At 41.7% G+C, this 23,575-nt stretch overlaps 1 protein-coding gene across 2 annotated transcripts in view; it reads right to left on the bottom strand.

The window, feature by feature from the left end:
• Positions 1-23,575, bottom strand: part of ADK (adenosine kinase) — a 250,147-nt gene that overhangs the window by 51,509 nt on the left and 175,063 nt on the right. For both annotated transcript variants that reach the window (XM_026674199.2, XM_026674200.2), the window contains exon 8: positions 4,195-4,230. In XM_026674199.2, coding sequence (XP_026529984.1) covers positions 4,195-4,230 — 36 coding nt within the window. The remainder of the gene's footprint in view (positions 1-4,194; positions 4,231-23,575) is intronic.

The raw sequence follows: 23,575 nt of genomic DNA, 5'->3' as shown, positions 1-23,575 counted from the left end.
GGTGCCCGATATAAGCCCTACCCACAAAATAAGCCCTAATTAAGATCCCACCCACTCCAGAGTGGACAGGTAAAAATTAAGCTAGGGTGGGGATGGAGGGGTGGAGCTGCCCTACTACTTATCTTTAGACAGTTGTAGCCAGGCCTTGCACACCTCGACACCTGCTTCGCTGGCCCATTTCTTCTGCAGCCAGCAAGACTTTCCTAAAGGCCTCCATAAATGATAAGAAAGCTCTGGATTGATCCAGAGTTCTGCTATTGGCTGCAGGGGCCTTCAGGAAAGCCTTGCCGGTCACAGAAGAAGAGGCTCCTGAAGGCCTCTGAAAGCGAAAAGGAGGCCGGGAATGACATGTGCAAGTGAGGTTAGTCAGTGGATGATATCCCCCCAAAATAAGACCTGGTTCCTTTTTTTGTTGGCAAAACATTATAAGACAGGGCCTTGTTTTGGGGAAAACACAGTAGTAGCAGTGGGAAACAGATAGCTTGATATAATTGCTGGGGCAGAGGGGAAGTTAAAAGTCACCTCTTTAGTAGATTCCCAAAATGTGAAGGAATCCAGACCTGGACTTGGGTATGAGCAAGCCATTGAGGGGAGAGTTCTCACAAAAGATTACTCAATCCTGGGAAACAGGAAACAATGAGAACGGAACCGCTTTGATCCAACTTATACCAACACGATCAAAAGAGGTTCTTCCCTCCTTATATTTCCCTTTCTTCCTATGGGAAGAATTTGAAGAGACGTCCAAATATGATGAATCAGCCTCCTCACCATTTCTGGAGCAACTCTTACTATCCCTGTCCCAACTTTTCCACTATCTAACAGTACGGACCCAGAAGAGAATTTCATGGCTTCAGCAATTTTCAGGAGACAAGAGGCTTCAAAAAAGCCCAGTGGTTCTTCAAGAACCAGAGTCACAGGGGATTCTGTAGGGACAGGGCCTATATCTCTTGCTTTATCCCTCTTTTTCTGGTTTATAGATCACTAAAACCAATGTAATTCAATGTAATTCTTCTTAAGGTCTTCCGTGACCACAGACTGATGCTGTAAGAGTAGTTCTCGTAGAGAGAGCTAATTCAACGTTCTTGTACATAATTCTCCAAGGAGATGGATTCTATCCAGGAACCCAGAATTGCTGAAGGGTCATCCATTATCTGTAAATACCAGTCAACACCACTTCTTGGGAGTCCTCAGACGGACATCATTAAGGACAAAGCTATCTGCCCTCCTTATCTCACTTGAAGAATTTGGAAGTGTTTTTTTCACATAGCAAATTCCTGAATTCAATTTACAAGTTGATTCCCCCCCCCCTTTCCTTATGACTGTATTACTCAAATTATACGGAAATGCTGAATTACTAGAGTGTTCCATACAATACAACAAGTTATGCCTCCTTTTTACAAATGTTAAAGAAAACTCTACTAAATTGTTCAGGTATAACTACAAATATAAAGGCTATTTACAGCCACATTGATCTTCCCTCAAAAAACCCAAAAACCCTTTCATAAGTTTCTCTCTAGATATCTCACTTTCAAAAGTCCTTTTCAGCCACAACGATATTCTCCCAGCATCTTATTATTTTCCAATTTTGTTATTCCTTTTAATCTAAAAATCTGTATTTTTTGCTCAGTATCTTCCAAATGACATTTTGCAGGTGATTACATTTTTGAAAATGATGAGGAAGGGTTTTTTTTTTTGTGCATATTAAAAGAAAATTCTTGCTTAGAAAATTCCCACATTGTGGAAAAGTAATTAGCTAGAGGATCTTTTATAAAATCTTCAAGAACATTAGGAATGATAACTTCGTGGTTCATGCTGAAATTGCTTTGCTCCAAAAATTACTTCCAGGATGGATTCCCCATATAACTTGGGAACTTCTACTTAAATATAAAACATTTAAGCCTTTAGGCTAAGAAAAACAGCTCCCATCTTATAAAGAATAGGTATCATTTAATTCAGAGTTTCTAAAACTTTAGGACAATCATTAAAACATCATCTGAATCGAACTTTTGCAGTTTCTAATACTGTTCCCACCCACATTAAGTGTCACTTAAAAAGCCTTCTTCCATCTTAGTTTTTCTTTCAGTTTGTACTCTAATTCATCCAATGGTGGTAAAAAAATTAATTTAATTGAAATTAAATCATTGACTTTCATCTTTAATTTCTGTTAATCCACTTTGCAGATATCTTGATGAAGGAGAAAAAGTAGAAGTGGCCTTCTGGAGAGATCACAATCAAATGGACCCAAGTGCTGATCAGCAACGGAAGAGAATCAAACGAGACAGAATTAGGACGTAAAACAAAAAAAATTATGTTGAAAAACATTTCAAAAACTGCTATGGGAAGAGTTAGCATGATTTTTGTCATCCTGTGCGAATTTAAATCGGACTTCTTCCACATTCCCAACTTGAGGGGAAAATGAAAATATACACCACCTGCACTTTTCTTTGATTTATGTTAATGCTAAGCTAGGTTGTACAAAATCTAATCACAGAAAACAAAGTTTTCCCGCGTGTCCATCGCAATTCGGAACAGACCATGGAAGGAGACAGAGCCTCTAGTTTAAACGCTTAACGGTAGAGAGGGGCATGTTTTTGTGGTATCTTGAAGCAATCTAAGTTTGGGACACAGACCCTGGCCAGATGTTCCTTCCCTACCTCCCCTTTACAGTTGAACAAGCGCAGAGGAAAGGCACAGACTGCCCTATGGGCCTCCCAGGCGTTGAGGCCCGATCAATGCAGAGAGGAGCCCTGGCTTTCCAGTGGGTCTTATGATCTTACCAACAACCCCTTGGAGAAGGGAGCAAAGCAAACGAATCCAAACAAGGGTGTTGTTGCCTTTTACACCAGACCGTAAAGATCTGAAAGAAATTGGGCTGATACTGTTGGAACCCACCCCTCTCCTAGGAAAATGAAATATTTTAGGATATATTAAAAAGGCAGAATATTTCCCCTAAAAAGAACTCAGAGGGGGAGAAACTCAGCCCCCCCCCTTGCTGGGCCAGTCTATTTTACATAACAAAGGTCTACTGCAGGTAGAGCTATAATAGGAATTGCCCCAAGCCCTTTCATTATATCATCATCCAGCAAGGCTCAACCAAGCCTGGGACTCAGGACAGCCTACAGAGTTGCCCCTGCATGGCCCCATGGGAGTCTTGACAACCAATCAGAATACAAGCTCAAATTCAAATCCCAACAGAGGGCATAAAACCCAGGCACTCTCAGCATCTTAGCCCTTCCTTCTTTTCCTTCACCCAACATTTTGGAAGCATGCCTTTTTTTTTCACTTTGGAGCTCCAAGCCATGTGGTCTTGGTCCACCATTAAACCATCTTTCCAAGCAGCCACCCCTGTTTTCCAGGGTCTTTCTTCCGCCCGCTTGGAACTGAACCCAGAAGGCTATTTTCTTCCAACGTTACATTTATTGTGTTTGGAGGAAATGCCCGCGGCCCTACGGTTACTAATTCCTCGGATCAAATTGTTTGGATGGAGCACCCACCCCAGTGCTCTAGAAACACGGAGACCCTTTCGCAAGGAGGCAGTTGACAGGCTGAACAAAAGAAGGGAGCTCGTCTGTGTGTGTGTGTGTGTGTGAAGAGGTGGACTCAGATGGGGAAGAAAAAAAAACCCCAAGCCCACTCCCCAGAGAGGCTGCGGGACTCCCGCTAATCAGCTGTTAACAAATCCACCCGCCAAGGCCTTTGCATCGGGATAAAATCGGTGTTCAGCACGGGGCCCAGGTGATTCCAAATGGCACTCTGCTCCTGAATTTTCGTCCTTGCTCGCTGCCCCCACCGCCCCCCGCCTTTCTCGCGGAGGATCCTTTTTTTTTTTTTAAGAAGAGTGTAATTCAGCTAATGAGGTGGCTTTTTAGCGGAACCGTCTGGCAGGTCCCGTATCTGCAGAGGCAGCTTGAAGCTGCGCCCAGCCTCTCAGCTTCCCGAGAGGCTTTTCAAAATTCAATAAATAACATCTGTAGGCGATGTTGGGCGCAGACCTAAGCAGAGTGCATCATAACACTGAGCTAGCAGAACAAAGAAACCATGACGACTGCCAAGTCTCTATGGCAACCGCAGCGAAGCTTGGAGAGGATAATAGCACATCAATCACGGTCCCAAAGAACTTCATTATCAGCCAGAAAAAGGAGGGGGGGGGAACCCCTTTAGAATCTGTTTAGCGTGTAATGTAGGCTTACTCACCTCAAAGCCTTGCTCTCGGGCAAAAGAGGCAGCTTCCTGAAATAATAATAACAATAATAATTTAAAAAGCAGCAGTTAATTAGAAAGGGCTAGATAATCAAGAAATAACATATTGCCTCAGGCGGTCCCCTTTTACAGAGTTATCTTAAGTCTAGCCACATGCAAACCTTTCAGTTACTAACAGATAATCAGAGTAGGAAGGGACCTTATAAGTCATCTAGTCCAACTCCCTGCCCAAGCAGGAGACCCTACACTGTTTCTGACAGATGGCGGTCCAGTCTCTTCTTGAAAGCCTCCAGTGATGAAGCTCCCATAACTTCTGAAGGCAACTTTTGATTGTTCTCACTGTCAGAAAATTTATCCTTATTTCCAGGTTGAATCTCTCCTGGTTCAGTTTGCATCCATTATTCCTTGTCTGGCCTTCGGGTGCTTTAGAAAATAGCTTGACCCCCCCTCCTCCTCTCTGTGGCAGCCCTGGGTGTGACACCAAGGACATGTCAGTGCCTTTCACACATGATGGAAATAAAATGCAGGTTTTCCTCTTCATGGGCCACGTCAGGATGGACCAAGAGGATTAACCACGTTCATCATGGCTGATCGTGGCAATGATGATTCCCAGCGACAGCAGCTGGGAATCAGCGTGAAATGTAACCCAAAGTTGCAACTCAAACTTAGCTCCAATCAACCCTACCCAATGCAGTTTAGAGTCACAATCTGATCTTGTTATCTTCACGACTGCATGAGTTTGGCTGACAGCAACCACCTTGGGCGAATGAGCATGGCAACACAAATCAAGGAAGATGACCTTTCCTGTCCAAATATTTTTAGCCGTGATCCAGGACAAGCCGTCCCGGCTCAAGGCTCCAGACTCATAGAGTGCAAAGAAAATTACTCGTTGTCAGAGTCACAGATAAAGCCATACATGGAAAAGTGCTCTCCTCGGATAGTTAAAACACCCAAACAATGGCAACCAATTCCAGCAGCTTTCCTAGAGGTGCATTGGAGGGCTGCATTTAAATATCTCAAAAGATCCTGCTGAAACGGAAGCAGCTGCCTTGGAATCTCCTTCAGTGCATAGGTTGTCAAAAGCAAGAAGGCCATACAGGTACCGGCAATCAAACCATTGTGATGTTGTTTCAAGAAGGAGAAAATAAATGTGAAACTTCCACGCAGAGTGTATTTGTACACTAGAGGTGGGTGTTCAGCTGGTTCTGACCGGTTCTGGAGAACCGGTAGCGGAAATTTTGAGTAGTTCAGAGAACCAGCCAATACCACCTCTGACTGGCACCGCCCCCATCTATTCTCCACCTGCCAAGTCCCAGCTGATTGGCTGGGTCTCCTTTGGTGGCCTGGGATAGGAGAACGGAGCTGGAAAGCAGGTTAGTGGGGTGGGGAGGGAATGGGGATTTTGCAGTATCCTTCCCCTGTCACACCCACCAAGCCACTCCCACAGAACCAGTAGTAAAAATGTTTGAATCCCAACACTGCTGTACGCCAATGTTTGGCCTAAGATACAAATGCATCTGAGTCCTCCCCACTCCCTCTAGAAATACCAGCAAAATCTAACTGTGACCTGTGATTAGAAGAAGGAGCTCATCCAAGGATGACTACTCTATTCTCTACAGGTTGAGAATAGCAATAGCGCTTAGACTTATATACTGCTTCACAGTGCTTTACAGCCCTCTCTAAGTAGTTTGCAGAGTCGGCCTCTTGGCCCCAACAATCTGGGTCCTCATTTTATCAACCTCGGAAGGGTGGAAGGCTAAGTCAACCTTGAGCCTGGTGAGATTCGATCTGCCAAATTGCAGGCAGCCGGCAGTCAGCAGAAGTAGCCTGCAGTACTGCCCTGTAACCACTGCGGCTCCTATACGTTTCTCATTTTAAAACCACACCTTTTATTAAAAGATGTTAAAAACTAGGGAAATGTAGAAGGGAAAAGAGAAAAGGATATTATAAAAGGGTAAAAGAAAAAGCGAAAGATAAAAACAAAGAGACCAAAAGAAAAAAGAAAAATATCTAAAGAAGCAACTTCTGGTCTTCTTATGAAAATGGTTCTCTTCACCAACAAATGGTTTAGAGAACAATAAGTAGCCCCTCTCATCCATAGCCACTGTAACAAATAATTAGGGTTGATGGGAATTGATGAAAGAACCAATCAATGGACCAAAAGAGTATATTCAATATATGCAGGGTATTGATAGTTTTCCTGCATAATCCCCATTTAATGAAATAAATAGCCTTAGGCAAAATAATTGCTTTCTCTCATCATCCCTCATGGGATATACAAGCACAATATACACACAATGGCACTGCGTGCCTTTGACAAAAGACAACGTGGAGACTTTCCCTTTGTCCCTTCCTAAAACCCTCCTTTTATTTTTCCCACTTCAGAAATTCTCACAGTTGAAATGGCAACCGTTCAATACCGAAAACAAAACAAAAAAAGTTAATTCGCAACACCGGATATTAAAATTAGGTTGTGAAGTTGCTGCGTTCTATGCAACTACACTCAAGGAGTGCATAATGTGCACTGTAGAAATAGTATGGAGAGAGCGAGCAGCCCCAAGGGTGCTTTTTCTGGAGGCAACTGGATTTCCTTGTTTTTCTTTTGAAGACGTTTCGCTTCTCATCCAAGAAGCTTCTTCAGCTTTGACAGTATGAATCTGTGTGTGTGTATGTGTGTATCTATATACATCTATCTATCTATCTATCTATCTATCTATCTATCCATCCATCCATCCATCATCTATCTATCATCTATCTATCTGCTTTTGTTTATCATCTATCTATCTATCTATCTATCTATCTATCTATCTATCTATCTATCTATCTATCATCTATCTATCTATCTGCTTCTGTTTATCTATCCATCCATCCATCCATGCATCCATCCATGCATCCATCCATCAATCATCTATCTGCTTCTGTTTATCATCTATCTATCTATCTATCTATCTATCTATCTATCTATCTATCTATCTATCTATCTATCTATCATCTATCTATCATCTATCTGCTTCTGTTTATCATCTATCTATCTATCTATCTATCTATCTATCTATCTATCATCTATCTCTGCTTCTGTTTATCTATCCATCCATCCATCCATCCATCTATCAATCATCTATCTATCTGCTTCTGTTTATCATCTATCTGTCTATCTATCTATCTATCTATCTATCTATCTATCTATCTATCTATCTATCTATCTATCTATCTATCTATCATCTATCTATCTGCTTCTGTTTATTCATCCATCCATCCATCCATCCATCCATCCATCCATCCATCCATCCATCCATCCATCAATCATCTATCTATCTGCTTCTGTTTATCATCTATCTATCTATCTATCTATCTATCTATCTATCTATCTATCTATCTATCTATCTATCTATCTATCTATCTATCTATCTATCTATCTACTATCTATCTATCTATCTCTATCATCTATCTATCTATCTATCTATCTATCTATCTATCTATCTATCTATCTATCTTCTATCTATCTATCTATCTATCTATCCATCCATCCATCATCTATCATCTATCTATCTGCTTTTGTTTATCATCTATCTATCTATCTATCTATCTATCTATCTATCTATCTATCTATCTATCTATCTATCTATCTATCTATCTATCTATCTATCATCTATCTATCTATCTGCTTCTGTTTATCTATCCATCCATCCATCCATCCATCCATCCATGCATCCATCCATCAATCATCTATCTGCTTCTGTTTATCATCTATCTATCTATCTATCTATCTATCTATCTATCTATCTATCTATCTATCTATCTATCTATCTATCTATCTATCATCTATCTATCATCTATCTGCTTCTGTTTATCATCTATCTATCTATCTATCTATCTATCTATCTATCTATCTATCTATCATCTATCTCTGCTTCTGTTTATCTATCCATCCATCCATCCATCCATCTATCAATCATCTATCTATCTGCTTCTGTTTATCATCTATCTATCTATCTATCTATCTATCTATCTATCTATCTATCTATCTATCTATCTATCTATCTATCTATCTATCTATCTATCATCTATCTATCTGCTTCTGTTTATTCATCCATCCATCCATCCATCCATCCATCCATCCATCCATCCATCCATCCATCAATCATCTATCTATCTGCTTCTGTTTATCATCTATCTATCTATCTATCTATCTATCTATCTATCTATCTATCTATCTATCTATCTATCTATCTTCTATCTATCTATCTATCTATCTATCTATCTATCTATCTATCTATCTATCTATCTATCTATCTATCTATTTATCTATCCATCTCTATCATCTATCTATCTATCTATCTATCTATCTATCTATCTATCTATCTATCTATCTATCTATCTATCTATCTATGTATCATCTCTCTCTCTCTCTCTCTCTCTCTCTCTCTCTCTCTCTCTCTCTCTCTCTCATCCTATCCTATCCTATCCTATCCTATCCCATCCTATTTATTACATCAATGTCTATCCCACTGATTCAAAACACACATATTTTTGTGTTATGTGCAGCATTGAAAACACTGAAAACTTTATGTGAAGACTATCTGGCCTTGATTTCTATTCTACAATGGATTCCTCAGATGAAGAAAAAGAATCTAATGCAGGGGTGAGCAACTATGGCCCCTTTACGTCCCAGAATTCCTCAGGCAGGATGGAGGACATAGTTGCCCTCTCCTGATCTAACGGATAGACAGCCTTCAACTGAGGAAGCTTCTTGAAGTGAAACGTTTTCAAGGAAAAAACCAAGAAAGTCCAGTTGCCTTTTGGAAATCACCTTTGGATGTATAGATGTATGTATATATGCATGTGTGTTTGTGTGTGTGTGTGTAGGCTTTTTAATAAATCTGAATTCTGTTTGGACTATAGTTTCTTATGCTCCAAGGTCATTTTCAACTTTCTGGATATATTTAATTTTTATCCCATCTTTATTACTTTATAAATAGCTCAAACATACCCAATATGCCTTCCTCCTCCTCCTCTTCCTCCTGTCCCGTTCCCCCCCACACACACACGTTCAAAACTGTAAGGTGAGTTGGGCTGAGAGGGAGGGACTGGCCCAACAATTTTGTACAACAAAATTAAATGCCATCTTCAATGTACATTGTAACCATAAAAACAAAACACAAACACACATCCTTCACATTCTATACAATTGAATTGAAAACGTGATATTGTATTAATATTGCCCTATACAGTAGAATTCAACCGAGTTACTGTCCTGGGATATAGAAGCTATTTTTCAGCCTATTTGTCCTTGTTTTTATTGTCCTGTACCATCTGCCAGATGGTAATAGTTCAAAAAAAGGCTGCCCAGGATGAGATGGATCTTTGAGAATGTTTTGAACTCTCTTAAGGCAGCGGGAGCTATAAAGCTCTTCCAAAGAGGGGAGAAGGCAACCCATGATCCTCTGGGCAATGATGTTAACCCTCTGGAGTGCTGTCCTATCTTCCCCTGTGCAATTGGCAAACCCTACAGAGGTGCAGTAAATTCTGGACCTTGGATAAGTTTCCAAATATCTTAAATACTGCCACTAAAATCTACATGGTCTTTGAAATGAATATTGATTCCTGAGTACTATTTCCTCACTCTTGTTCTATCTGGCATAATTTCTGGACTGAAGCATGAATTTGTAGGTAATTAACCAGAGTATCATTTAATAATATACTTTTTCAGCCTAATGCAGAATAGAAGTATCTGTCAGATTTCCCTAAAGGTAAAGTACTAAATAAATGATGGAAAGGTGATGACTGAGGAAAGTAGAACATGCTGTTTAATATCCATCAAGCTGTCAGAGGATGAAGCAACTGAGAGGCAGTGGTGGCAACTCCAGAAACACCACTATCCCAAAAAGGATATGCAGGAAGCGTCCAGATCTTTTTAGATCCCAGATAAACAGTATCTGCCTCTAATCAAAACATAGCTGGGCATTTTTCAAACCAACTTTCTTCTGACTCAGTACTGGACCTTCTCCAACTTCTCAACTGCAGAGATTTGGAAAGCGGACAATTAAAATTCCATCATCAATTCATCAAAGGGTTGGAATGAAGCTGCAGCAACAGAAGCTTGCTTTCATTATTCCAGCTTCGCAAAACTCTGCTTTGCTTGTTTCAAATTTGTGTTCTCCTTCTTTATGTTCCAAGTTAAACCTTTGGAACTCCAGATTGGCCAGCTAATGGATCCGATTTACAGTTTGGCTCAAACGTATCTTATTCTTCACTTCAGCTTGTTTTCAGATACTGGCTGCCTGCATCTTAGTGAAATTCTGACCTGCAGTTCTAACCCATACATTGCTTCAAGATAAGAATAACTGAAAAAAGAAAAGAAAATAAACATTACATTCGCAATTGGCACACTACTGGAAATGGAGCTCTTGACGGATTCAATCTACCATTTTTAAACCATCCCATAATATCTGTGACTCTACTTGGAAATGGTAAAGCTTCACCAGATCAAATGTTTCCAGCTTTCCTGGCATAACACCCTTGGCAAAAGGATCCCAGGCAGGGGTGGGCTGCTGGGGGCTCCCAGGGGCTCATGAGAGCCCCTAACTAAGACTCTGCAGGGCTCGGAGAGCCCCTCCAAAACCTTAGAAAGACAAGCAGAAAGGGAAATCTCTTCATAGGCTTAATTGAACTTCTGGGCCAAGAGCATTTCACACCTCGTAAAAGTGTTGCAAGCTAGATAAACAATCTACTCAGCGCTTGCGGAGGGAGATCCATTGAGAACATCAGACAACATAGCCACTAGACTCCGAGGGGATTAATTCCCAAATAATAAGAATCACCTTACTCGCCAGAAACTCCACTAAGACCCCAAGATCCCTCTCACAGGCGCTGCTATTAAGCCTGGTTTCACCCAGTCTTTTATTTAAGTATTAAGTGCACGAAATAATAAACAACTCTTTGGTGTATATCCTTTTTTTAGGTAATTAGGGCAAAGAAGCGACGTCAAATTGGCCACACCCACCTGGTCACATGACCAACTAGCCATGCACATGACCACCCAGCCACGCCCACCTAGCCACACCCACCCAGTCATTAGGGCAGAGAGCTCTTTGCTAAAAAAATTTGAAGCCCACCCCTGATCTCAGGCCTAAAATCTTCCCCAATTAACAGACAAAAGGCTCTGGATTTGGTCAATCCAGTCCTACATAGCTCTTTCCCGCATGATTCTGATATATTTCTAAACCAAATGAGGCTTGTATTATATACGGAAGCCTTCGTAAAACTTGTCATGGCGAATCATTCCAGAAGGCACTTGAGAGATGATGCTGTCTAGTTGATGGTTACAGGACTAACTTGTGCCTTGTCCAATATCTGAACTATATAATAAGGTGGCAGCTTTAATGCCATTTCCAGGGAGCTCTGGTGGATAGGTTCGTAAACTTCAAGTTCTGCATGCCCTCATTTACTTCTGCCTTGCAATCATCATCTGGGGCACTGGGGTTTGATGCCCTGAATCAATACAGGATTAAAATCCAGCACTCATTAATTTCCACAGCTTCTCCTGAAAGAACTAATGCACTTGGATGGAGCTGGTCTTCACCTTATACTCAGGGGGGAAAAAAACACACTAAAGAAAAAAATGTTCGGAAAAAGTCTAATACAAAAACAGAAAAATATACTGAGGGCCCTAAAATGCTTGCCCACCCGCCTTCCCCAGTCCTGGCCAGCATCACTGAAAAGGGCTCAAGAGAATACAGGAGAATTTATATATTATCAAGATTATGTGCTCTCTTTTAATGTTAATAGACTGGGGAATGTTATTAAGAGACCCAGACTGAGCAACATAATCGAGGATATTACCCCTGGTATCACTTCCAAGTTAACATACCATGAAAAATCATTAAAAGAGGTTTAGAAACTCTTTATCTGTGCTTTTGTTATGCAGCTAGAAGAGGTGTGGTAGTTCTAATTACTTGCTTAGGACTCTTTGGGAAGATTTATAATGGCTACCAGCTTAATACGTGCTGCAAAAAATAACTTCGGATCTGTCTAGTCATGCCAAAAAATGATAGATCTCATTTTTAATTGATTTCCTAGATAAGATCATTTAATACCAGAAGTGTTACTGTCTGAGAAGATTTAGATGAAGTGCTCAATTCTAAATAAGGCAAGATTTTTTTTTTAAACCAGCCAGATGGCCAAATAAACATGAGGCACAGTAACAGCTCTATTACATAAACAAAATCCACTTGAGGTAGTTTAATTCAGTGGTTGCCAACCAGTGGGCTGGGGACCACTGGTGGTCCGTGAGAAAATTTTGATGGTCCACAGAGAAATGTCACTCCCAAAAGCAATTAATCCAGACTGCATGGGAACACAAGGCTATGCAGCCCACATGGCCCGCGGGAACACAAGACTTGTGTCACTTGCATTGTGAATAACATGAGGTAGTGAGGGGAGGGGGGAAAGGGCGGAGATGGGGAACTTGCCCCACTTGCCACATTTGCCTCGCATGGCCACCGGGCTGCTTCTTTCCGCTTCTTTCTTCTTCTGCTTTTGGCTCCACTCAAGGAAAACAGCAAAAGTCTTTCTTTCTCTCCCCCAAACTCCACCAGAAATGAGTCTTTGGGACCCTGCAAGGCCTCCTGCTCCAAGAGGCTGTGCCAGCATGACAAGTCTCACAAAGACTCATTTCTAGCAGAGTTTGGGGATAGAAAGAAAGACTTCTGCTGCTTCTGCTGCAGGAAGCCAAAGTCAGTCAGTCAGTCTCTCTCTCTCTCTCTCTCTCTCTCCCTGAGAATGGAGCTGGAGACGGTATCCTGTGATCCCCAAAAAAGAATGAGTGATTCGTAGGAAAATGGGTAGGGCATTTTCCTGAAGAATTTTTGGGGGATTTTCCCAGGGTCTCTGGTACGCGGGATTTAAAATTATGAGTTTGGTGGTCCCTGAGGTCCAAAAGGTTGGCGATCCCTGGCTTAAATCCAAGCATACAAGAACACACATTCCCATAATGCTGGTCCTGTCTCTGAATGGATCTACTTAGAATAAACTTTCTTGAAAAATAAAGGGGCGATTTCTCCTTCAGACCAATTGTTTTTTTCCCCCGATCACGCATTACTTACTCAGCTTCTTAAAACAAATTCTAATCCATGCGTGATCTGACAGATTAAGTGGTCCAATACTTTAATGGATTAAGATTAATTAATATTAATTAAACCATTTAAGATGTGTTGCAACTCCTTGGAAAGAATGTTAATGAGGAAAGCATTGATCTCTCCTAATTTGGAAGAAGAAGACGGTACCTATAGTGGGAAGCTAAGTAGAGTCAGGTCTGTGTCAGCTTTGGAAGCCATATTGAGACTAGATACTCTCATGCTGCCACATTTTGAGCCTGGGAAAGTGGGAGGGGGGAATTTCTTGGAGTATATGTAGTTAGACATAACAACATTCTTTTTCTAATTCAAGGTCATGTTATTTTGCACGCAAGTGAGAGGAAGTTTCAAGTTGGGGCGGATGGTGATTGGGGCATGTGATGTGATGATGGGTGCAGGGGATGGATTTGTAGTTTTTACTTATTGCAAGGAAGCCTGGAACTTTCAGATTCAGGATTCCCCAGTTGTGCCAGTTTACTATCCAAATAAAAGGAACTTTTGAGAAGATGTCTGTCTCGGAGTTATTGGTCGGAATGGAGGGTTACTGGAATGCTGATATTATCCCAACTCTGAAAGTTTTGGGCTTCCTAGTTCTTGGATAGGAGGCTTTTCAGAAATCCTACCAGTATTGGTTAACAAATCAAGTTAACAAACATCACAGCAGAAGACAGCCGTAAAGCACAGCCATGTTGCTACAATCATGTCAGATCTGCCATCTTCGGCTTTTTGCTTTGCTGGCATCCTGCCATAGAAATGCCAGGGGAAATTTGTGGGGCAAAGAGTAGTAAAAAATTAAGTCTGGGAACAGGAAGACAAATGGCGAGGGAGGGGGAGACACTCCCGAAAGAAACCAGAGGTGCCAGGATCAGATCAAACTGGCCTTTGAGGGCACCCAACCTGGGAACACTACCACACAGTTCCCAAAACATCTGGCCGGCCTGCTATTGGACACTGACTGACTGGTCAAGTGGGGAGGGCCAAGGAACGGGGGAAAAGTATAACCTTTGTGCGGGAATACTCAGATCTAGCCTTTCTTTCCCTGCAACCACTGAACCGAAGTAAAAGAACCTATCACTTCAACCAAATGAAGTCGAGGGTCTTTCTTTCCTAAAGACCTGAACTGAGGCAGGCCTGACACACAGAATCATAGAGCTGGAAGGGACCTCAGAAGTCTTCTAGTCTAACTCCCTGCCAAAGATAGGAGTCCTTACTCTATCCTGGACAAATGGCTGCCTGATCTTTTCTTGATGAGATGGAGTATCCATGACTTCGGGAGGCAAGATGTTCCCCTGATTAACTGTTCTCACTGCTAGGAAATTCTTATTTCCAGGTTGGATCTCCCTCTGATGAGCTTCTACCCATGGCTTTTTGTCCTGCACTCTGTGTCAGGTTTCCAAGTGATGAAATCCATTCAAAAAGAAAAGAACGAAGTCCATCTTCCATGAGTAATTCTTTTATTTAGGAAAGCATCAAATTGGCAAAGTCCATGGTAATTCCGGATTTGACACAATCCAGAATTACCCCATAATATTAGAAGTTAGAAACAACCCCCAAAAGTCACATTCTCCAATAGAAGTAATTCAACGATGTTCGATGTCATAAATTTGCACCTCAGGGGACGTAAGCACGGTCAGCTTGTTTTCTCATGGGAAGAAGAACCACCTAGCCTAAACAACTCTCTCTATCTCCACTCCTCCCCCCTCTAGGAATGTGGCAAGCCCGAAACCTTTCCCCCATGACTGCCACAGAGAAAGTAGGAAAAAGAATATACATTAAGTCTAACTAAAATGGCTACACATATGTCAATTTTGGGCTTGGCACTCTGGTTCTTTAGAGAATAAGTTGATCCCCTCTTCCCTGTGATAGCCATTCAAGTATTAGAGGACTGCTATCATGTCTCCCCTGAACCTTTTCTTCATTAGACTAAACATACCTAGTTACCTTAACTGTTCATTGTACAATTTAGTCTTCAGATCTCTTAAGGCCAGGGGTGGGCTGCTGGGGGTTCGCAGGGGTTCAAGAGAACCCCTAGCTAAGATTCTGTGCAGTTCAGAGAACCCCCAAATTCCACTCCTGCCTGGCGTTGCCTACCCCACCCCTCCGCTCCCAGGAGTTCCCACCCAGCCCATTTTGGATGCAGGTAAGTGCAGGGCTCGGGGAGGGTGAAAGCAGTCCTCCCAGAAGTTCAGGAAGGCCAGAAATGGGCCCATTTCTGGCTTCTAAAGAGCCTTTGGAGCTCGCATTTCAGCCCTCCCAGAGGCTTGAGGAAATCCCCCAGAGCCTGGGGAGTGCAAAAACACCCACCACCATGGTGCAGTAGGCTGACATGGCCACGTCCACTCAGCAACCAGGCAGAGAACCTGTCATGCCCCTGTTGGAATCTGATTCCAAGGGGGAGGTCGAGCAGCTGACAGGGAGTGGGAGTGTGGCTCCAGTGGCTGTGGAGGAAACGGGGGAAGGGCACAGGCCGACAAGGCATTCAGGGGAAGACCCAGGGCCACCCCCTCTGCATCCTAGGGCACGCAGGGAGGAATGGATAAGGGAGCAACGTGGGTTACGGGGGAGAAAAAGGCCCTGATTCCCTTCATTAACTGCAGCTGGGGAAACAGGATAAAGAAGGTGTTTGTGCACAGAACCTTGCTGGAAGCAAAGCGTGCATTATCTTTGTTTGTCAAGTCCTTTCTGTGTTCTGGCGTCCTCCCAACCATGTGTGTTTCATTATCCTTTGAAGTCTGTAATTCCTTATCCTGCCCTGTCTCGTTAATTGTTGCAGCCATGGTTTGTTTTGGTTTCTATTTAAAATTTATATGTACTTTGGGTTCAGACTGAATTTCTTCCCTTTAAAAACTGTTCTTGGGAGTGTTTTTTTCTCTTGCCAATGATAACTGGACATCGGGGGCCAAGTTGCAGGTATTAAAGGGACTTTACCTACTTTTGTGACTTTCTTGCTTTTGTGTCATGCCTTGGGTCATCTCATCACAGAACCCTTCACTAAAATTTTTGAAGTCCACCCTTGCTTTTGGCTCTTCTCTATACTCTTTCTATGAGCTTTTTGAATGGTGGTGACCACAACTGGATGCAGTATTCCAAGTGTGGAGTACTCTACACACTAGTATAGAGCGGTACTATCACTTCTTGTGATCATGTTGCTTATCCCTCTTTTGATGCAGTCTAGGACTGTGTTGGCTTTTTGGACAGCTATGGGACACTGCTGACTCACACTTAAATGTGACACCTAGTTCCCTCTCACACATACTACCGCCATGACTGGCTGTGGAATTCTGGGACTTGAAGTCCACATACCTTACAGTTGACGAAGTTGAGAAACATTGCTATAAAACAATCCCAAAATTGTTCCACTGCAAAAAGAAAAAAAACCAGCCAACCCCTTCATTTCTCTCTGGTGTCTAATTTACGAAGATCTCATTGTTTTAAATACATTAACGCCTTCAGTTTTTTTGTTTTTTTCCAATTCCTCTATTTTGGAAAATTCTTTTTTTTTTAAAAAAAGAACCAATCCTTTCTAATTTCCTTTCTGTGGGATTTAGTCAATTTAACAATGCTTTTATTACTCCAACACTGAAGGTGCCCTTATTACACCTACATTACTCAGCCGCTTCCCTGAGGAAGCTGAAATGGCATGATCTTAAAAATTACAGCACATGCATCTAGTTTCATATTTTGAGATTTCTGATAGGGCTTTTAAAACATATGCACTTCCTTCTCGGTCGGTTACAAAAAAAGGAAAGATTTGTTGGCAATATACTCGGCTTCTAGCTATTTTCTTTCAGGACTGTCTGCAGTCAAAAACACAGTGTGCAACCAAATTATTGGTGGAGATTACAGATACTCAACAGCAATCAGTTTGGCCATGTTTCTTAAGATAATTTAAAAAACAAAACAACCCTAACCTGTAGAAGTATCATTTAATGCTGGCTAGATTGCACAGAATAAGCTATGCATGCTCAATTAATTGCTAGCTAGGCTTCAGGGGGAAAATGCATTTATATTCATATCTAGCTGTGATGTGATAAGGCCAGGATAACTGAAGGGCATAATAGCTCACTTTAATGATGGCGGAGATTGTTCTTTTTTTGGATACATTCACATAACTGGGGAAAAAAATGATTTTTATTGGAAGAATAATAATTTAGAGGAGTCTGTGCAGGCATGTATGTGTGTGTGTGTAAGAGAGAATGTAAGAAATAGCTCACATCAGAATGTCTTAATCATAGATACTAGCTATTGTTTTAATGTGTGGAAACATCTTCTAAATAATAAATGCAGTTAGCTAATAATTTCAGGGAAAGTTTTATGGTTCTGCTCACCGGGATAGCAAAGAGAGACCTTGAAAAGATGGAGTGCTCTCCTTTATCTACACAGATAAACAGATTTTAAGATCATGTAAGAATCACAACAAATTGATTCTGCCTGATTGAGATTATGGGGCAGGCCAGGACACAGCATAAAAATCATCCAGGCTATGGCAAAAATTTCCACTTGGCCAGAAGATACTCAGCAGGTGAACATGTACAGGCTGAAAAGGTGTATATCTTGGCATCTGTGCATTCATTGGCATGATTTCATTCCTTCCCTTAGAAACCATGCCGCTAAATTTGCTATCTGCAAAAGCTTTTTATAATTAGCTTTGTTTAATAAAATATTTAACATGGAGTGCTGGAGTCCCATCAACACTGACGCTCTCTTCCAAATGAGGAAAATATTCCAGCACTCTGGGGAATAAAAATAATTGCTAACATATAGAAAACAGTTCAAATACTTGTTGAGTTCTCTGATTTTTATATATATATATAGCAGGAAGGAAAGTATATTAAATCATGCCACAATTTATATTTTCTTCCTGACTTGGCCAATGATATCTGAACTTAGAAAAAGAAAATAGGATGCCTCAATTTGCAACATACTAAAGCAGGGGTGGGCAAACTACGGCCCGCGGGCCACATCCGGCCCAGGTGTGTCCAATCCGGCCCGCCCCTGAAAAAAATAGCTGGGCGTGGCGTATTGCCCTGTGCCGCGTGGCCCCCAAAGCTGCAAAACAGTGCGGAACGCTCTCGGGTAGGAAAGAAAAGAACTTTGCAAAGGCCTCGGCTGGGAGTTCGAAATCACCTTCGAGTGCGACCTCTCGAAGGTGAGTCCCCGCCGATCCCCTTTTTTCCTGGGCTTCCAGGCTTAAACTTTGCAAAGGCAAAGTTTGCAGGCTGGAGCGCCTTCCCGCTGAGGAGCGGGAAGGGTTCTGCCCGCGGGCGGGCGGGCTGCTTAAACTTTGCTCGGGCGGCACTTTAAAAGCCTGCTCCCAGCACCCAAGCAACTTCCCAGCAACTTTTGCTTCCTTTTAACTCGCGGGCGCTCGCGCCTGGCCCCGAGCCGCGCGGCAGAGGAAGCCCGGCGGGCGGCGGGCTGCTTGGAGGAGGCGACCCGGCGGTGCTCCGGCAGCAGCAACAGGCAGTTCCGCCCGGGCTCCGTTCAGGTGTCCGGCTGGGGCTGTCAGGAGTTGCTACTGCTGGCGCAGCTCGCGCGCTCCAGTCCCGCGTTGCTTGGGAAGGAAAAGGCAAAACCAGGAGCCGCTGAGCCTGAGCCTCCGGTGCCACTGCTCCCGTTGCAAAGCACCGCCGCGGCTCTTCCTTTTGCCTTTCCCTTCCCGAGGCAATGCGGGACTGGAGCCGCACGGAGCCGCGCGCCGGCGTAGCAACTCCTGACTCAGGGGCCTCCGAGGGGAGGGGAAGAAGAAGAGGGGGAAGGGGGGGCGATTCCCAAAAAATCTTGTGCTGACCCGGCCCGTCTGTCAAATTTTAAAAGTCAATGCGGCCCCGAGCCAAAAAGTTTGCCCACCCCTGTACTAAAGAGACAACAAGACATTTTTATGTTTTACAGTTGATCCCTTTTGCCAACATATAAAGCCAAATAAAGCTATGCATTGACTATAAAGACAAGATAATGCAGAATATGGACCATCCCATAAGTCTTATATATCCTTTAACAGTGCTGAGGAAACCATCCATAAAACTGTTGGCAAAGGAATCAGCTGGACATCTACTCTCCCTCTCAAAAAGATTATTTATTTATAATAAAATGGAAAAAAAACCTATGTTGACAAGAGGAAAGGTAGGTTGTAAACTTTAAAAACTGCTAAATGTTACTGGAGCTATGAAAAATACTAGGATTGACGCTTTCTTCATTCCAGAGGAAAATATTTTATTATTTGTTATCAACCCCTTTCTGTTAGTCTGGGTTATAGATATCCAGATGTCAGCGTAAGAATAAAAATTATATTTCTGGGAAACCCTGGAAGGTCTCTTATTGCATTGCACCAAATATGCACACAGTACGTTTATGGCTATTTTTTCCAGGTTTCCATGTTCCAAAAACTAAGCTTGTCACAATCAGTTATTTTGTGTAGTATAATTACGGTGACTATATTTTCGCAGGAAAAAATGAGGGACAAGTTGAAAAGGGGGCAAAACCTGGAGAAGGCTCATCAGAGTAAATACTTTGGCTTAACAAAGGAAAATTAAAAAGCAAAACCAAGAAATACGTTTACACAAACACATATTCTAATAAAAATATATAAATCAAACAACATAGGTAAATGTATTTTAAAAAAAGAATTTAATTTCCATATTATTCACATAAATATGCAAGTGTCACTAAATGGTACCATTTTTATGGTAAAAGTTAAATGACCAATCAGTCAACCTAAAGGACAGCTTGCTAAAATAAAAGACTGCCCCTTATAATAAAGCAGGGGTCCCCAACCACCAGTCCGTGGACCGGTACCGGTCCGTGGAACAAGTCCTACCGGTCAGCTGGTTTGCTAGGCGCCGCCATCTTTTGATGAAAAGTGCTTCCAGTGAGCTTTTCCGGGTAGAAAGCTCACCGGAAGCACTTTTTCAAAAAAAGATGGCGGCGCCCAGCTGATGCCGTACCGGTCACGGCGCCCAGCTGATGCCGGCACGGGCCGCGCGGTTGTAAAATAGGCAAAACTCACTTTACAGCTGTGTCACAGAAAGTTTGGGCTCAATTGGGGTCGTATGTTGAGGACTCTCGATACATGCAAATAGCAATTCCTTTCTTGCTAATTATCCCAGCAATTAAGGGGGCTCTTGCAAAGCCACGTCATGAGCTTCCTTCTTGTTGTGGTTTGCCAGCAGTAGGTGTGGACGGCAGCGGTCTCTGAGAGTGAGGACTCAGATGAGGGACCTGTGTGTGACGCAGGGATGGGGCCAGGACTATCGGAGAGTGGGGTGCTGCCTTTGGAGGTCGTGGAGTCTGGCAGAAGTGATGAAGAGGACCCTGGGGACCCTGTGCATAGGGCTGCTCGAAGGAAAGAGCAGCTGAAGCAGCATGGGCGACTCAGGAATAAGGCTGGAAGGTGATGGACCCTCCCATAAGGGATAAAAGCCAGCCTTCGGAGTTGGCTTCTTTGCAGGAACCAAAAAAGTTCTTTATGCTCAGAGTCCTCATTGAATCCCTGCTTGCTCCGGTTTGTTTTTTTGAAACTTCTGGCTTTGGATATTTATCTGCAATTAGTCTTTTGTTCTTTGCAGCCTTTCGCAACCTTGAAAGGGCTTGCTCTTATCTGGGACAATCAGTTTTGAATGACTCTTGGCTGTGAATGCACAGAATTCACAGTGCCAGATTAAAAAGGTTTGCTTTTATACCTACTTTGTGTTTGTTTGATTTGAACAAGGTTTGGGTCAGAAAACATCTTAGTGACTACTTGATTTAATGACAGAGCTGCCACTCTCAATTGTGGCCACTAAATAAGGACTACCTGTATTTGAACAGGAAGTTCACTGGCTGTCTTTGTCTTTCTTATTCAGCCCAAACAAGTGGTGGCTGTGGAGATAAAACCAGAGGTGGTATTCAGCAGGTTCTGACCAGTTCTGGAGAACCGATAGTGGAAATTCTGAGTAGTTTGGAGAACCGGCAAATATCACCTCACCCCCCCCTCTATTCTCTGCCTCCCATTGAGTCCCAGCTGATTGGCTGGGTCTTTTTTGGTTGCCCTGCACAGGAGAACAGAGCTGGAAAGCAGGTTAGTAGGGTGGGAAGGGAAAAGAGATTTTGAAGTAACCTTCTCCCAGGTGTGGGGAGGGAATGGGGATTTTACAGTATCCTTCCCCTGCCATGCCCACCAAGCCATGCTCACTAACCATGCCACGCCACACCCACCAAGCCATGCCCACAGAATCGGTAGTAAAAAAAAATTGAATCCCACCACTAGATAAAACACACATCAATTAGCATTACATAATCCTCCCAGAGTACATAAAAAAGGAAGATTATAAATACAAGTGCATCAAATAAATAACTTTTTGCTCAAATTTTTAACATCATTATAGTTTCTGCAGGAACTTCAAAAAGATCAATTGTCACAGCTGTGATATACAGTAGCTGGGATAGTCATATAATTCAGCTGTTCTGAAATCTCATGATTGATGAAATTAATAAAACCCATTACAAAAAACTGTATTTTTCCTCTAAACTGGACAATCTGAACTTTCTCTGCAGTCTACCTGTCATATTTTTTCATCTAAAGGTTACTATCAACTTCAAATGTCTCTAGCAACCGGGAACCTTTTAAAAACCAATGTAAAGCATAAAAAAGGTAATGTTGGTGTTTAAATGATACAGCTGAATAAAATAGGAATTATTTAATAAGAACTAAAAATAAAATAGCACAATGCTAACAATTACAAGTAATAAGAATTTTAAAAGCAAGAAAACATAAAAATACAGATCTACAGCTTTAATGAGTAATAAAATTAGGGTTGGATTGAAGTGGATTCATTTCAAAAGAACTTTATTAATCGTTTCTCTCCATTGTTTCTCCTTTCCTTTTATAGCACATTTAATTTTTGATGGATGACAATCTATGTGTTTTAGACAGCTTTCCATCAATCATGATAGTTTCAAGACTATCATTTTCAAATTTATAATGTAGAGTTATATCCTGAATGTACACTATAATCTGATTCCAGAATAGAATCTTTCATTACAAATAAAGAGAACAAACATGAAATGTGAATCAGTCTATTAACTGTTGTTAAAGCGGTAAAGACACAGATAGAAAATGTTGACTATATATTACATTAAGGCCTATTATTTCTCTTCCCATTTAGACAGGCTATTTGAAAAAATGTGTTTTAATATTTTCTCTCTCCCTAGGAATGTGCTGAAGATCCCTTCATAAACTTAGCAAGAGGTTTTAAAATAGGAATTTAATGCCTTCTTATCAATATGCATTGAACGAAGCTCCTTTAACTGTACCAAATATAGCAATAGCAATAACACTTAAGACTTATATACCACTTCACAGTGCTTTTTCAGATATCTCTAACTAGTTTACAGAGTCAGCATAGCTCAACAATCTGGGTTTGCATTTTACTGACCTCGGAAGGATGGAAGATTGAGTCAACCTTGAGCCAGTCAGGATCAAACACCAAATATGCTTTGTTTTATTGTTTATTCCGGGTTTTATTAAAAACATGGGTCACTTGTGCAAATTAGAAATGTCCGAGGGAATTCCAAACCCCGAAATTTTATTTTCACATGGATGGAGAAAAACTTTAATTGGATCCAATTGGAAAATAATTTTTCTCCAATTATGAAGAACAGACAGTTGTTATGAATTAGCTGCCTGTATAGAAGATGTAAAGAAAATAAAAATGCAGTTTAAATATAAAATGGCTTTTAAGCATCTATGGTCGATTTACAGCTACAGGCTAACAATAATGGTTTTTAAAAGGATCAATAAAGTCTCCACTATTCCTTGAATGTAATAACCAAATCCAACGGTCATATTCTGGATACCATTATATTGTCAGAGGATGGTAGGGTCCAAAAGAAATCTTTGAAAAATACCTGGAGTGCTCAAAACTGTTCACGTGTTACATTCAGTTTGCAAAATATTCCAGTTTCAACCCATTATGACTTGAACATTAAATGTTCTGATTAAACCTTCTGAATAAAACCAGATGCAAATTAGTGGGGTCTTTTGATCGGAATGAGGATTTCCAACAAAACATTGAGATATACCTTGTCTTGGACACTCCCCACAGAAACCTCCTCCTAATCCTCCTATCAACACGACAATTCATAGTGATGCTATCTCCATCCCTTCCTACTTCCATTTGCACTGTTACAGATAAGTATGTAAAGAATGGAGGTTTACATTGCAACACATATTACATTCTGATAAAAGAAAATATTTGTAGCTC

The sequence above is a fragment of the Notechis scutatus genome, chromosome 4, assembly GCF_049901735.1.
Source record: "Notechis scutatus isolate UNSWTSFEM ecotype Mainland chromosome 4, rNotScu1.2, whole genome shotgun sequence".
NCBI lineage: Eukaryota > Metazoa > Chordata > Lepidosauria > Squamata > Elapidae > Notechis > Notechis scutatus.
This window is presented reverse-complemented; position numbering and strand designations above follow the sequence as displayed.